This window comes from Pseudophryne corroboree, chromosome 7, assembly GCF_028390025.1.
Source record: "Pseudophryne corroboree isolate aPseCor3 chromosome 7, aPseCor3.hap2, whole genome shotgun sequence".
Lineage (NCBI taxonomy): Eukaryota > Metazoa > Chordata > Amphibia > Anura > Myobatrachidae > Pseudophryne > Pseudophryne corroboree.
The window spans coordinates 93,218,668-93,235,778 of NC_086450.1; the positions used below are offsets into that span (position 1 = coordinate 93,218,668).

The 17,111-nt window shown below is 45.6% G+C and overlaps 1 protein-coding gene across 3 annotated transcripts in view; it reads left to right on the forward strand.

Moving 5' to 3' along the window:
* Positions 1-17,111, forward strand: part of GPR155 (G protein-coupled receptor 155) — a 187,653-nt gene that overhangs the window by 162,407 nt on the left and 8,135 nt on the right. The window contains exon 16 of one of the 3 annotated variants that reach the window (XM_063933431.1): positions 435-623. The exons of the other annotated variants lie outside the window; for them this stretch is intronic. Within the exon in view, the coding sequence (XP_063789501.1) occupies positions 435-501 (67 nt within the window). The 3' untranslated portion in view covers positions 502-623. Of the gene's footprint in view, positions 1-434; positions 624-17,111 lie in introns of those variants that run through there. 3 annotated transcript variants of the gene reach the window in all.

Here is a 17,111-nt window from a genome sequence, read left to right on the forward strand (position 1 = left end):
TAATGTGAAGACGTGAGGTTTAGTATCAGTGGACAACAAAAGTAGGAAAGATAATGCAATGTAATTAAAAAAAATAAAATAAAAACTTGCTGAAATACATATAAAACAAAGTTTTATAAGGTGTTTAGCCCATTTAAGACATATTGCAGTATAAGAAAATGAGTGTTTCCATATGATTTGTGTAACCTGCATTCATACTGTACTCTGCACATGCTAAGCAGTGATACTTGTTACCACAGCCAGTTTCTCCAACGATGTCTGTTGTGCCATGTCCACATATATGTGCAAGAATGATGTCTTACTGTTTTGCTGATGTATTTGTGCATGTAAGCATCTGTCATCTGTCATTCTCTTCCCTCTTACGTCACACTTTCTGCACTTACTGTGGTTCTTCTCCACTCTAACATGCATGTTGTCATCTGTATTGTGTTTAGAAACCAATTTTTGTCCCGTTTGACCTCTCAGCCATGTGAACCAAGTGACTGTAAGTTATATATATAAAAGATCCAGAAGAAGCTGCTAGCCACGAAGGTGCAAACACAATTGCCTCTGTTAAACCTTTACAATCTGCAAGGAAAGAACCTGTTTACTATACGATAAAGGCAAAACATCTTTCGTCATTAGTTCTTTTTAATTGTATTTCTTGTTATACATACATGGTAGAAAGCAGTTAGCTAGCTGTAATAGCCGGAATCAACTAGAGGCTCTATTTGCTATCTGTCAGTTTTTCAAAGCCGATGATGATTGGTGGCTTTGACCAATGGATTTAAAGCAGCAAAAAAAGAAATGATAAACTGACAGATAATAAGAATTTACTCACCGGTAATTCTATTTCTCGTAGTCCGTAGTGGATGCTGGGAACTCCGTAAGGACCATGGGGAATAGACGGGCTCCGCAGGAGACTGGGCACTCTAAAAGAAAGATTAGGTACTATCTGGTGTGCACTGGCTCCTCCCTCTATGCCCCTCCTCCAGACCTCAGTTAGGGAAACTGTGCCCGGAAGAGCTGACACAACAAGGAAAGGATTTAGAATCCAGGGTAAGACTCATACCAGCCACACCAATCACACTGTACAACTTGTGATAACCATACCCAGTTAACAGTATGAACAACAACTGAGCCTCCTTTTACGGATGGCTCATAACAATAACCCTTTAGTGAAGCAATAACTATATACATGTATTGCAGAGAGTCCGCACTTGGGACGGGCGCCCAGCATCCACTACGGACTACGAGAAATAGAATTACCGGTGAGTAAATTCTTATTTTCTCTGACGTCCTAGTGGATGCTGGGAACTCCGTAAGGGCCATGGGGATTATACCAAAGCTCCCAAACGGGCGGGAGAGTGCGGATGACTCTGCAGTACCGATTGAGCAAACTCAAGGTCCTCCTCAGCCAGGGTATCAAACTTGTAGAATTTAGCAAATGTGTTTGAACCCGACCAAGTAGCAGCTTGGCAAAGCTGTAAAGCCGAGACCCCTCGGGCAACCGCCCAAGAAGAGCCCACCTTCCTTGTGGAATGGGCTTTCACTGATTTAGGATGCGGCAGTCCAGCCGCAGAATGTGCCAGCTGAATCGTGCAACAGATCCAGCGAGCAATAGTTTGCTTTGAAGCAGGAGCACCCAGCTTGTTGGGTGCATGCAGGATAAATAGCGAGTCAGTTTTCCTGACTCCAGCCGTCCTGGAAACATAAATTTTCAAAGCCCGGACTACGTCCAGCAACTTGGAATCCTCCAAGTCCCGAGTAGCCGCAGGCACCACAATAGGTTGGTTCAAATGAAACGCTGATACCACCTTTGGGAGAAATTGGGGACGAGTCCTCAATTCTGCCCTGTCCATATGGAAGATCAGATACGGGCTTTTACATGACAAAGCCGCCAATTCTGACACACGCCTAGCTGAAGCTAAGGCCAACAGCATGACCACCTTCCACGTGAGATACTTTAGCTCCACGGTCCTAAGTGGCTCAAACCAGTGTGATTTCAGGAAATCCAACACAACGTTAAGATCCCAAGGTGCCACTGGAGGCACAAAAGGGCGCTGAATATGCAGCACTCCCTTTACAAACGTCTGAACTTCAGGCAGTGAAGCCAGTTCTTTTTGAAAGAAAATAGATAGGGCCGAAATCTGGACCTTTATGGACCCCAATTTCTCTAACGTCCTAGTGGATGCTGGGAACTCCGAAAGGACCATGGGGAACAGCGGCTCCGCAGGAGTCTGGGCACAACTAAAAGAAAGCTTTTAGACTACCTGGTGTGCACTGGCTCCTCCCACTACGACCCTCCTCCAAGCCTCAGTTAGATTTTTGTGCCCGGCCGAGCTGGATGCACACTAGGGGCTCTCCTGAGCTCTTAGAAGAAAGTATATTTTAGGTTTTTTATTTTACAGTGAGACCTGCTGGCAACAGGCTCACTGCAACGAGGGACTAAGGGGAGAAGAAGCGAACCTACCTGCTTGCAGCTAGCTTGGGCTTCTTAGGCTACTGGACACCATTAGCTCCAGTGGGACCGACCGCATGGAACTGGCCTTGGTGTTCGGTCCCGGAGCCGCGCCGCCGTCCCCCTTACAGAGCCAGAAGCAAGAAGAAGTCCGGAAAATCGGCGGCATGAAGACTTCTGTCTTCTCCAAGGTAGCGCACAGCACTGCAGCTGTGCGCCATTGCTTCTCATACACACTTCACACTCCGGTCACTGAGGGTGCAGGGCGCTGGGGGGGGCGCCCTGAGCAGCAATAAAAACACCTTGGCTGGCAAAACAATCACAATATATAGCCCCAGAGGCTATATATGTGATAATTACCCCTGCCAGAATCCTTAAAAAAGCGGGAGAATAGTCCGCGAAAAAGGGGCGGAGCTATCCCCCTCAGCACACTGGCGCCATTTTTCCCTCACAGTTCCGCTGGAAGGAAGCTCCCTGGCTCTCCCCTGCAGTCTACACTACAGAAAAAGGGTAAAAAAGAGAGGGGGGGCACTAAATTTAGGCGCAGTAAATATTATAGCAGCTATAGGGGACATAATTCAGTTAGTCCCTGCAGTATATAGCGCTCTGGTGTGTGCTGGCATACTCTCTCTCTGTCTCCCCAAAGGGCTTCTGTGGGGTCCTGTCCTCTGTTTAGAGCATTCCCGGTGTGTGTGCGCGGTGTGTCGGTACGGCTGTGTCGACATGTTTGAGGAGGAAAATTATGTGGAGGCGGAGCAGATGCCTGTAGAAGTGATGTCACCCCCTGCGGGGCAGACACCTGAGTGGATGGTTTTATGGAAGGAATTACGTGCAAGTGTCGACTCCTTACACAAAAAATTTGACGACATGCCAAATGCGGGACAGCCGGCTTCTCAGCTTGTGCCTGCCCAGGTGTCTCAAAGGCCATCAGGGGCTCTAAAACGCCCGCTACCTCAGATGGCAGACCCAGATGTCGACACGGATACTGATACCAGTGTCGACGACGATGAGTCTAATCTAATGTCCACTAAGGCCATTCGCTGCATGATTGAGGCAATGAAAGAGGTGTTACACATATCAGATTTAAACCCAGGTACCACAAAAAAGGGTATTATGTTTGGGGAGAAAAAACTACCCGTAGTTTTTCCCCCATCTGAAGAATTAAATGAAGTGTGTGAAGAAGCGTGGGCTTTCCCTGATAAAAGATTGATAATCTCAAAAAAATTACTAATGGCGTTCCCTTTCCCGCCAGAGGACAGGGCACGTTGGGAAACACCTCCTAGGGTGGATAAAGCGCTCACACGTTTGTCTAAAAAGGTGGCACTTCCGTCTCCGGATACGGCCGCCCTGAAGGAGCCTGCGGATAGAAAACAGGAGGCGATCCTGAAGTCTATATATACACACACAGGCATTATACTTAGGCCAGCTATTGCGTCAGCATGGATGTGCAGTGCTGCCGCTGCGTGGTCAGATTCCCTGTCAGAAAATATTGACACCCTAGACAGGGACACTATTCTGCTAACCATAGAGCATATAAAAGACTCAGTCTTATACATGAGAGATGCACAGAGGGAGATCTGCCGGCTGGCATCTAAAATAAGTGCATTGTCCATTTCTGCTAGGAGAGGCTTATGGACCCGGCAGTGGACAGGGGATGCAGATTCCAAAAGGCACATGGAAGTTTTGCCTTATAAGGGTGAGGAGTTATTCGGGGATGGTCTCTCGGACCTCGTTTCCACAGCGACAGCTGGGAAGTCAGCATTTTTACCCCATGTTCCCTCACAGCCTAAAAAAGTGCCGTTTTATCAGGTACAGTCCTTTCGGTCCCAGAAAAACAGGCGAGGAAAAGGCGGGTCCTTTCTGTCCAGAGGCAGAGGTAGGGGAAAAAGGCTGCAACAAACAGCTAGTTCCCAGGAGCAAAAGTCCTCCCCCGCTTCTTCCAAGTCCGCCGCATGACGGTGGGGCTCCACAGGCGGAGCCAGGTACGGTGGGGGGCCGCCTCCAAAATTTCAGCGATCAGTGGGCTCGCTCACAGGTGGATCCCTGGATCTTTCAAGTAGTATCTCAGGAGTACAAGCTGGAATTCGAGGCGTCTCCCCCCCGCCGTTTCCTCAAATCAGCCTTGCCAGCAACTCCCTCGGACAGGGAGGCTGTGCTAGAGGCAATTCACAAGCTGTATTCCCAGCGCGTGATAGTCAAGGTGCCCCTACTTCAACAAGGACGGGGTTACTATTCCACACTGTTTGTGGTACCGAAACCGGACGGTTCGGTGAGACTCATTTTAAATTTGAAATCCTTGAACACATACATAAAAAAATTCAAGTTCAAGATGGAATCGCTCAGGGCGGTTATTGCAAGTCTAGACGAGGGGGATTACATGGTATCCCTGGACATCAAGGATGCTTACCTGCATGTCCCCATTTACCATCCTCACCAGGAGTACCTCAGATTTGCGGTACAGAATTGCCATTACCAATTCCAGACGCTGCCGTTTGGTCTGTCCACGGCACCGAGGGTGTTTACCAAGGTAATGGCGGAAATGATGATACTCCTTCGAAAAAAGGGAGTTTTAATTATCCCATACTTGGACGATCTCCTAATAAAGGTGAGATCCAAGGAGCAGTTGTTGGTAGGAGTAGCACTATCTCAGGAGGTGCTACACCAGCACGGTTGGATTCTAAATATTCCAAAGTCACAGCTGGTTCCGACGACACGTCTACTGTTCCTGGGAATAATTCTGGACACAATCCAGAAAAAAGTGTTTCTCCCAGAGGAAAAAGCCATGGAGCTGTCGTCTCTAGTCAGAAACCTCCTGAAACCAAAACAGGTGTCGGTGCATCACTGCACGCGAGTCCTGGGAAAGATGGTGGCTTCTTACGAAGCAATTCCTTTCGGCAGGTTCCATGCCAGAATCTTTCAGTGGGACCTGTTGGACCAATGGTCCGGATCGCATCTTCAGATGCATCGGCTAATAACCCTGTCTCCAAGAACCAGGGTGTCTCTGCTGTGGTGGCTGCAGAGTGCTCATCTTCTAGAGGGCCGCAGATTCGGCATACAGGACTGGGTCCTGGTGACCACGGATGCCAGCCTTCGAGGCTGGGGGGCAGTCACACAGGGAAGAAACTTCCAAGGACTATGGTCGAGTCAGGAGACTTCCCTACACATAAATATTCTAGAACTGAGGGCCATTTACAATGCCCTAAGTCAAGCAAAACCCCTGCTTCTACACCAGCCGGTACTGATCCAGTCAGACAACATCACGGCGGTAGCCCATGTAAACCGACAGGGCGGCACAAGAAGCAGGACGGCAATGGCAGAAGCCACAAGGATTCTCCGATGGGCAGAAAATCATGTGCTAGCACTGTCAGCAGTGTTCATTCCTGGAGTGGACAACTGGGAAGCAGACTTCCTCAGCAGGCACGACCTCCACCCGGGAGAGTGGGGACTTCTGACCCATAGCACCAGGCTTGCCCCCATGTCGTGGCCCCTATATACGGAGTTCTCCTCCCAATGGGCCATGAACAAGTTGGCATAGCTGGGGGCAAACCTGGTGCCCATGGCCGTTCCATGTAACTGTAGATAGAACGTATCCTCAAAGTTGAAAAAGTTGTTATTGAGTATTAATTCAATACCATCGGTGATTAATGTTTTTAAATCTTCATTAATATTCTCTTGGTTTAGGAAAAAAGAAGTTGATTCAACACCATGTTTGTGGTCAATGACTGTGTATAATGAAGTGACATCAGCGGTTACTAAAATGAGGTCTGTTTCCCTGTGTACCATATTGAGTTTTTGTATTACTGAAGTGGAATCTTTGAGATAAGATTTGGTTTTTTGAACAAGAGGTTGTAACAGATGGTCGATGTATTGAGACATATTAGAAGTAATGGACTCTGTACCTGCAATTATGGGTCTCCCTGGTGGATGTTTGTCATCTTTGTGAATTTTTGGGAGGGTATACATAACTGGGATCGATGGATGTACAATTTCCATATATTTCCGTTCGTTTCCTGTTATAACTTTTTTTCTTTCGTATTTTTCAAGTAAATGGATGAGTTTCTTTCTTACCCCCTCTGTGGGGTTCCCTCGTAGTTTTTTATATGTCCTACAGTCATTTAGTTGTCTCTCAATTTCGATTTTGTAGTCCTCTACATTTTGTATTACCACAGATCCTCCTTTATCCGCCGGTTTTATGACGATACTGTTGTTATCCCGTAGATTTTTTAAGGCTTCCCTTTCTTTACGATTGAGATTATGTTTCTGGATATTTCTGAACGAACTATTTTCAATCTCATCCTTGACGATTTTTTCAAAGGTTTCAATAAAGCAACCTTTTTTATGTGCTGGATAGAATACTGACTTAGGTTTGAATTGTGTAGCAGTGTTATTTTCTGTAGTTATCGGTTGTTCGTGGAAGAATTTTTTAAGAGTGAGCTTCCTGATAAATTTTTGGAGGTCCACATATGCTCCAAAGCGGTCCATCTTGCTGGAAGGTGCATATTTTAAACCTTTCTTTAGCACACTTTCTTCATCATGTGTCAATACATGATGACTTAGATTGAAGATTTTTGTATATTCCATCTGTTCTTCCTCCACTGGAAGCTGAGAGTTGATGGTTTCTTTTTGTAAATTGATTCTATTTCGTTTTTCTCTTCTTTTCCTCGTTTGATAAATTCTGCTGTGAATTTTCCGTGAATTGGATCCCCGTGTTCCCCGTTTATGCTGGTCTTTCTTCTTCTTTACCTTCTTCCCCGTCGTGGTCTGTCCTGATCTAATAAAACTTCCTCGTGGTCCTGTTGTTCTTTCCATGTTGTTAATCTTTCAGGTTTCCGGGTGGGAGTTTTATTCTTATTCAGTGGTCTGTAGTTTCTTCGATTGCTAGGGGTTATAGTCCTAGATGGTGGTCTTCGATAAGAATCCCTCCTTCGAACTGGGGAATAATGCCTTTCGGTGTATCTAAATCTTCCATTGTTTTGTTTCCTTGAATCCCTCCAATCCGGAATTCTTCGTTCTCTGTTGGTGTTATACTCGTACTCATTTCCTCGGGGTGAACTCCTCCATGAATTTTCGGTCCTTTGATGGTAAGTTCTCCTTCTTAAATCTCGAAATCTGGTGTGATTTACATCCAGATCTTGGGTTCTGGGCTTGAAAAAATTCCTTTCTTTTCTTGTGATGAGGTGTTGCTTGCCATCCTTAAAATCCATCAAATCCCGGGTATATTTTCTTTTCTTTTTTTGCATGAGCTCTTTTTCGTTTTGTGCCACTTTCTCTATTATCCCCCTTTCTATATCTTTAAAATCCTGTAATTCTTTAAAGGGTTCTACCGTAACCCTCAAGGACTCTATTTCTGTTTCCAAATCTTTGAGCTCCTTTCCTCTTTCCCTCACGATGAGCCTCATTAGAGAAATGGAGCAGGAATCGATAATACGTAGCCATTCTTTTTCAAAGGTCTGGGATTTGTTAGTAAAGGAAGGTAATTTATCTATTCTTAAACCTCGTGGCATAATATCTTCTGCAATATATCTCTCTAATGACAGAATCTCCCACCATATCCTACCTTCTTTTAACAGGGAATTTTCTAATTTAGACATAATGTCCTCCAAATCTTCATCTAAAATATCTGTAGAATGGCATCTCTCTGAAAATATTTCTTCAAATTTCTCTTTCCTCACATCTCTGTGGGCAAACATTATGTGGTGTTATGGGCAGCGGTGGATTGGATCCTAGAGTGACTCAAGATATATATAATACAAACAAAGTGGATGAAATCCTACCGCGCCCTCTGGATTGCTGCAATGGGTCTGTAGAGGGAGATGTCACACAATCTCCAATACAATAGAAGCAAGAAAAGATTATCTACTACCTTAATGCGCTATCCAACACAACATACAGCAAAACTACAATGTCACAAATGGTAGATCACGATGTGTTCCCAAAATGATATTTCTACAGTCCTAGTTGTGTATAGTTCAATATGATGAAAATGTCAAGTGGAATTTTCTTGAAAGCAGAAAAAACGGGGGAAGGTTTTCAGAGGGTACACACCGTACTCACGTAGATGAAGGCTGTTCAAAGCTCATAAAGGTTTCTTTCTCCAGTGGAAATTTTTATTAGATGTCCTTGAGATGGAACCTCTTCATATCAGTGTTCGATTTCCCGTATGGACCCGGAAATATAAACAGTAGAAATACTGATAGTGTAGTAGGTTTCAGCAAATACCATGACAATCAGTTGTAGTTATAACTGGAAGCTATGATAGCAGATAGAGGATTCTCCAACGTGCCCAACTTACATAGGTGCGTGTATGAATCCCCATATAAAGGTATCTTTCAACAGATCAGTAAGGCCGGGAAAAAAAGAACATGAAGGATATCTCTTAATAAAGCGTACCCGACTCACGTTTGGGAAGAGTAAATGATGCTCATAAAGGTATCTTTCAGATGTTTCTCCTTAGTGGAAGGTTGGAGGTCCCGAGCCATTAGATGATCTTTCTCTGGCGGTCTCCTCCTGATTAGTTCGTGACGTCCTCCCAAAAGAACCTCTTGTTCAAAAAAACAAATCTTATCTCAAAGATTCCACTTCAGTAATACAAAAACTCAATATGGTACACCGGGAAACAGACCTCATTTTAGTAACCGCTGATGTCACTTCATTATACACAGTCATTGACCACAAACATGGTGTTGAATCAACTTCTTTTTTCCTAAACCAAGAGAATATTAATGAAGATTTAAAAACATTCATCACCGATGGTATTGAATTAATACTCAATAACAACTTTTTCAACTTTGATGATACGTTCTATCTACAGTTACATGGAACGGCCATGGGCACCAGGTTTGCCCCCAGCTATGCCAACTTGTTCATGGCCCATTGGGAGGAGAACTCTGTATATAGGGGCCACGACATGGGGGCAAGCCTGGTGCTATGGGTCAGATATATTGATGACGTCTTCTTTATCTGGAGAGGGGACTCCAACTCGCTGGATGTTTTTTGTGAACATCTTAACGCAAATGACAGAAACATCCAACTCACCTTTGTTCGGAGTCAAGAACAGATTAATTTCTTGGACTTGACCATTTTTGTTAAAAAAGGAAAAATGGAGACCAAGACATATGTAAAACCGACTGATTGTAACTCGTTTATACCATTTTCCAGTAACCATCACCCCAATTGGTTAACTTCGGTCCCAAAAAGTCAGTTTTACAGAATAAGAAAAAATTGCTCCAGAATTGAAGACTATGAAACACAAGGATTAAAACTCAAGAGACAATTTCTTCATAAAGGTTATAAAGAGGACAAGATAGAAGAACCCTTTGTATATTATGAAAAGACTAACAGGGAAGAGATGATTATCATAAATCCTGATACGACCATTACAAACAACAACACGGAAACACCAATAAATAAGAAGACAAAATCTGGAAAAGAAAAACCTGGAATTACCTTCATCACTAAATATAATAGTCAGTACAAAGATCTTGAACATATTATAAAGAAACATTGGAATGTGTTACTGCAGGACTCTATCCTGCGAGAATACATCACGGAGAAACCAAGATTCGTCTACCGGAAAGCTGACAACATTCGATCTAAGGTAGTTGTCAGCATGTTGGACACTGGGAAGAAGAGAAACCCCATCAAATCAAAAGGCTTCTACCGATGTGGCTCTTGCCAAATGTGCAGGAATTGCAAGGGAACCAACTCAGCAATTACTAAATATAAATCCACCTCTAATCAAAAAGAATTCCCTATCAGAGACTTTATAACCTGCGACAGTAAGAATGTGGTCTACTTACTGGAGTGTATATGTAAGAAACAGTATGTAGGTCGGACAACTCGAAAACTAAAAGAAAGAACTAGCGAACATTGAGGAACATCAGGAAAGGACTAATCACACATGGTGTGTCAGCCCATTTTAAAAATGACCATGAATGTAACATCACCCACCTGGTTTCTTTTTGTGGGATTCATGTTATTCAAAACAACTGGAGGAAAAATGATTCGGAGGAAAGACTAGCACGGAAAGAAATGCAAACCATTTTTAATTTGGGGACATTGGTCCCAAAAGGTCTTAATTTAGACTTTGAAACCAAATGGTTCCTTTAAAATATGGGTTCACACTCCGAATGGACCACTATGTCTTCTTCCCCCTAAATCCCTGTAGAAATTCAGCACATGCCCAACATTTTTAAAGGAAACAGAATACAACACCTTGACCCTTTTTCCATTTTTTATTTATTTTTTATTTTTTAATTAATTCTATTCTTATTCATCTTTACTCATTATTTTAATTTTTTACCACATATAACTTTCTCTAAAAACTGGGAACATTACTCTCTTTATCTGCCACCTACAAAAGATCTCTGAGGGAGCTTTACGCGGCTCTCCTTCACTAACAGGTGTGGAACGCAAAACTCCCGTTGTTCCGGGACTGTGGAACGCACACGTCACCCCGCTTTGCCGTGCATTTACGTCAACTAGACGGGACGCGCAAGGGGGAACACGGAACATGTCCCTCGCGCGTCTCCGTCCATCTTGCACACGGATGTGACGTTAGATTTAGAATGCAGGTTCCTTCCTGCTTGGAATCTTATAATTTATTCACCCCCTTGATATCCGGCCACTTCCGGGACCTTATAAGGTCAGGACCGGACATCCGCCGGATTTGGTTTGCGTCCCAAAGGGTTGGAACGCAAACCACTAATTTTATGTTTTTTAACATTCTGGTTCAAACCCTTATTATCAGTTTACATATAATTTACACTATATTATTTACACTGTTTATGTATTATAGTTTCTAAAGGTGTTTTCTAGTATAAGGGACACTTTTACCCTTAATTGAAACGGACCTCCCCTCCCCACCCCCTAAGGGGATGGATTAAGGTTTTTAGGTATATATGGACAAACTGTACTATGGATACTTACCTTGATAAAGACTTAATGTCGAAACGCGTTGGTTTTAACTGAAGGACACTTGTTTTCTTGGGGGTTCAGTTCCTGGGAGTGTGTAAGTCCGGACCTCACCACCACCCAGGTTCTGGTCTGCTTGATTCCATCTGCCCCCCATTTTTTCACTTGAACCTTTAACACACATGATATTGTGTTTTGTTTTTTTAATAATAAATACCCATCAAAATTTTTTGAAGTCTCCCCCTTTTTTGACCTTCACTTGGGGTTTGGCCCCTGGTTTTATCTTTTGGGAGGACGTCACGAACTAATCAGGAGGAGACCACCAGAGAAAGATCATCTACTGGCTCGGGACCTCCAACCTTCTACTAAGGAGAAACATCTGAAAGATACCTTTATGAGCATCATTTACTCTTCCCAAACGTGAGTCGGGTACGCTTTATTAAGAGATATCCTTCATGTTCTTTTTTTCCCGGCCTTACTGATCTGTTGAAAGATACCTTTATATGGGGATTCATACACGCACCTATGTAAGTTGGGTCCGTTGGAGAATCCTCTATCTGCTATCATAGCTTCCAGTTATAACTACAACTGATTGTCATGGTATTTGCTGAAACCTACTACACTATCAGTATTTCTACTGTTTATATTTCCGGGTCCATACGGGAAATCGAACACTGATATGAAGAGGTTCCATCTCAAGGACATCTAATAAAAATTTCCACTGGAGAAAGAAACCTTTATGAGCTTTGAACAGCCTACATCTACGTGAGTACGGTGTGTACCCAGTGAAAACCTTCCCCCGTTTTTTCTGCTTTCAAGAATATTCCACTTGACATTTTCATCATATTGAACTATACACAACTAGGACTGTAGAAATATCATTTTGGGAACACATCGTGATCTACCATTTGTGACATTGTAGTTTTGCTGTATGTTGTGTTGGATAGCGCATTAAGGTAGTAGATAATCTTTTCTTGCTTCTATTGTATTGGAGATTGTGTGACATCTCCCTCTACAGACCCATTGCAGCAATCCAGAGGGCGCGGTAGGATTTCATCCACTTTGTTTGTAAAAGGAGTGCTGCATATTCAGCCCCCTTTTGTGCCTCCAGTGGCACCCTGGGATCTCAACGTGGTGTTGAATTTCCTAAAATCACATTGGTTTGAGCCACTAAAGACCGTGGATCTAAAATATCTCACGTGGAAAGTGGTCATGTTATTGGCCTTGGCTTCGGCCAGGCGTGTATCAGAATTGGCGGCTTTGTCATTTAAAAGCCCTTATCCGATTTTCCATATGGATAGGGCAGAATTGAGGACTCGTCCCCAGTTTCTCCCTAAGGTGGTATCAGCTTTTCACTTGAACCAACCTATTGTAGTGCCTGCGGCTACTAGCGACTTGGAGGATTCCAAGTTGCTGGACATAGTCAGGGCCTTGAAAATTTATGTTTCCAGGACGGCTGGAGTCAGGAAAACTGACTCGCTATTTATCCTGTATGCACCCAACAAACTGGGTGCTCCTGCTTCTAAGCAGACTATTGCTCGCTGGATTTGTAGCACAATTCAGCTGGCGCATTCTGCGGCTGGACTGCCGCATCCTAAATCAGTTAAAGCCCATTCTACAAGGAAGGTGGGCTCATCTTGGGCGGCTGCCCGAGGGGTCTCGGCTTTACAACTTTGCCGAGCTGCTACTTGGTCAGGGGCAAACACGTTTGCAAAATTCTACAAATTTGATACCCTGGCTGAGGAGGACCTTGAGTTCTCTCATTCGGTGCTGCAGAGTCATCCGCACTCTCCCGCCCGTTTGGGAGCTTTGGTATAATCCCCATGGTCCTTTCGGAGTTCCCAGCATCCACTAGGACGTTAGAGAAAATAAGATTTTACTCACCGGTAAATCTATTTCTCGTAGTCCGTAGTGGATGCTGGGCGCCCGTCCCAAGTGCGGATTGTCTGCAATAATTGTACATAGTTATTGTTCACTAACGGGTTATTGTTATGAGCCATCTGTTGAGAGGCTCAGTTATGTTTCATACTGTTAACTGGATATGGTATCACGTGTTATACGGTGTGATTGGTGTGGCTGGTATGAGTCTTACCCGGGATTCAAAATCCTTCCTTATTGTGTCAGCTCTTCCGGGCACAGTATCCTAACTGAGGCTTGGAGGAGGGTCATAGTGGGAGGAGCCAGTGCACACCAGGTAGTCTAAAAGCTTTCTTTTAGTTGTGCCCAGACTCCTGCGGAGCCGCTGTTCCCCATGGTCCTTTCGGAGTTCCCAGCATCCACTACGGACTACGAGAAATAGATTTACCGGTGAGTAAAATCATATTTTTAGGCCCATAGTCACCCCTGACTGTAGGAAGTGCAGAAATCGACCCAGCTGGAATTCCTCTGTTGGGGCCTTCCTGGCCTCACACCAAGCGACATATTTCCGCCATATGCGGTGATAATGCTTTGCTGTCTCATCCTTCCTAGCTTTTATCAGCGTAGGAATCACTTCATCTGGAATGCCCTTTTCCGTTAGGATCCGGCGTTCAACCGCCATGCCGTCAAACGCAGCCGCGGTAAGTATTGGTACAGACAGGGCCCCTGCTGTAACAGGTCCTGTCTGAGAGGCAGAGGCCATGGGTCCTCTGAGATCATTTCTTGTAGTTCTGGGTACCAAGTTCTTCTTGGCCAATCCGGAACGATGAGTATAGTTCTTACTCCTCTCTTTCTTACTATCCTCAGTACCTTGGGTATGAGAGGAAGAGGAGGGAACACATAAACCGACTGGTACACCCACGGTGTCACTAGTGCGTCCACAGCTATCGCCTGAGGGTCCCTTGACCTGGCGCAATATTTTTTTAGCTTTTTGTTGAGGCGGGACGCCATCATGTCCACCCGTGGCAGTTCCCAGCGATTTACAATCTGTGTGAAGACTTCTTGATGAAGTCCCCACTCTCCCGGGTGGAGGTCGTGCCTGCTGAGGAAGTCTGCTTCCCAGTTGTCCACTCCCGGAATGAACACTGCTGACAGTGCTAGCACGTGATTCTCCGCCCATCGAAGAATCCTTGTGGCTACTGCCATTGCCATCCTGCTTCTCGTGCCGCCCTGGCGGTTTACATGGGCGACCGCCGTGATGTTGTCTGACTGAATCAGTACTGGGTGGTTTTGAAGCAGGGGCTCTGCTTGACTCAGGGCGTTGTAAATGGCCCTTAGTTCCAGTATATTTATGTGTAGTGAAGTCTCCAGACTTGTCCACTGTCCTTGGAAGTTTCTTCCCTGAGTGACTGCCCCCCATCCTCGGAGGCTTGCATCCGTGGTCACCAGGACCCAGTCCTGTATGCCGAACCTGCGGCCCTCGAGAAGATGAGCATTCTGCAGCCACCACAGCAGAGACACCCTGGCCCTTGGGGACAGGGTGATCAACCGATGCATCTGAAGATGCGATCCGGACCATTTGTCCAACAGATCCCACTGAAAGATCCTTGCATGGAACCTGCCGAAGGGAATTGCTTCGTAAGAAGCCACCATCTTTCCCAGGACTCGCGTGCAGTGATGCACCGACACCTGTTTTGGTTTCAGGAGGTCCCTGACCAGAGATGACAATTCCTGGGCCTTCTCCACCGGGAGAAACACCTTCTTCTGTTCTGTGTCCAGAATCATGCCCAGGAAAAGCAGACGCGTCGCAGGAATCAGCTGCGACTTTGGGATATTCAGAATCCAGCCGTGCTGTTGCAACACTTCCTGAGAGAGTGCTACGCTGACCAACAACTGCTCTCTGGACCTCGCCTTTATGAGGAGATCGTCCAAGTACGGGATAATTATAACTCCCTTCTTCCGAAGGAGTATCATCATTTTAAATTCAGAATGGGTCTCACCGAACCGTCCGGTTTCGGTACCACAAACATTGTGGAATAGTAACCCCTGCCCTGTTGAAGGAGGGGGACCTTGATTATCACCTGCTGGAGGTACAGCTTGTGAATTGCCGCCAGTACTACCTCCCTTTCCCTGGGAGCAGCTGGCAAGGCTGATTTGAGGTAACGGCGAGGGGGAGTCGCCTCGAACTCCAGCTTGTATCCCTGAGATACAACTTGTACAGCCCAGAGATCCACTTGTGAGCGAACCCACTGGTTGCTGAGGTTTCGGAGACGCGCCCCCACCGCACCTGGCTCCGCCTGTGGAGCCCCAACGTCATGCGGTGGACTTAGTGGAAGCAGGGGAGGATTTTTGTTCCTGGGAACTGGCTGCCTGGTGCAGCTTCTTTCCTCTACCCTTGCCTCTGGCCAGAAAGGATGCTCCTCTGACCCGCTTGCCTTTCTGAGGCCGAAAGGACTGCACTTGATAATACGGTGCTTTCTTAGGCTGTGAGGGAACCTGAGGTAAAAAAGTCGACTTCCCAGCAGTTGCTGTGGATACGAGGTCCGAGAGACCGTCCCCAAACAATTCCTCACCCTTATAAGGCAAAACCTCCATGTGTATTTTAGAATCAGCATCACCTGTCCACTGCCGAGTCCATAATACTCTCCTGGCAGAAATGGACATTGCATTAATTCTAGATGCCAGCAGGCAATTGTCCCTCTGGGCATCCCGCATATATAAGACGACGTCTTTTATATGTTCGATGGTTAGCAAAACAGTATCCCTGTCGAGGGAATCAATGTTGTCTGACAGGGTATCAGTCCATGCTGCTGCAGCACTACACATCCAGGCTGAAGCAATAGCAGGTCTCAGTAGAGTACCAGAGTGTGTATACACAGACTTCAGGATAGCTTCCTGCTTTCTATCCGCAGGCTTCTTTAGGGCGGCTGTATCCTGAGACAGCAGTGCCACCTTTTAGATAAGCGTGTCAGCGCCTTGTCCACCCTAGGGGATGTTTCCCAACGTAACCTATCCGTTGGCGGGAAAGGGTACGCCATCAGTAACCTCTTAGAAATCACTAGTTTCTTATCAGGGGAACTCCACGCTTCTTTACACAAATCATTTAATTCATCAGATGGGGGAAAAGTCACTGGCTGCTTTTTCTCCCCAAACATAATACCCCTCTTGGTGGTAACCGTTTAATATCAGAAATGTGCAATACATCTTTCATTGCAGTAATCATGCATCGGATGGCTTTTGTAGACTGTACATTTGTCTCATCCTCATCTACACTGGAGTCAGACTCAGTGTCGACATCTGTGTCTACCATCTGAGCTAGCGGGCGTTTATGAGCCCCTGACGGCTTCTGAGACGCCTGGGCAGGCGCGGGCTGAGACCCCGGCTGTCCCAAGGCTGCTGCGTCATCGAACCTTTTATGTGAGGAGTTGACACTGTCGGTTAAGACCTTCCACATATCCATCCAATCAGGTGTCGGCCCCGTCGGGGGCGACACCACACTTATCTGCCCCTGCTCCGCCTCCACGTAACCCTCCTCATCAAACATGTCTACACAGCCGTACTGACACACCGCACACACACAGGGAATGCTCAGACTGAGGACAGGACCCCACAAAGTCCTTTGGGGAGACAGAGAGAGAGTATGCCAGCACACACCACAGTGCTATGTAACACAGGGATTTACACTATAAAAAGTGATTTACCCAATAGCTGCTTAAATATCTTATTTGCGCCTAAATTTATGTGTCCCCCCTCTCTTTTTTACCCTTCTTGTATCAGGATACTGCAGGGGAGAGCCTGGGGAGCTGCTTCCAGCGGAGCTGTGAAGGGAAAATGGCGCTGGTGTGCTGAGGAAGAAGGCCCCGCCCCCTCAGCGGCGGGCTTCTGTCCCGCGTTTTATGTA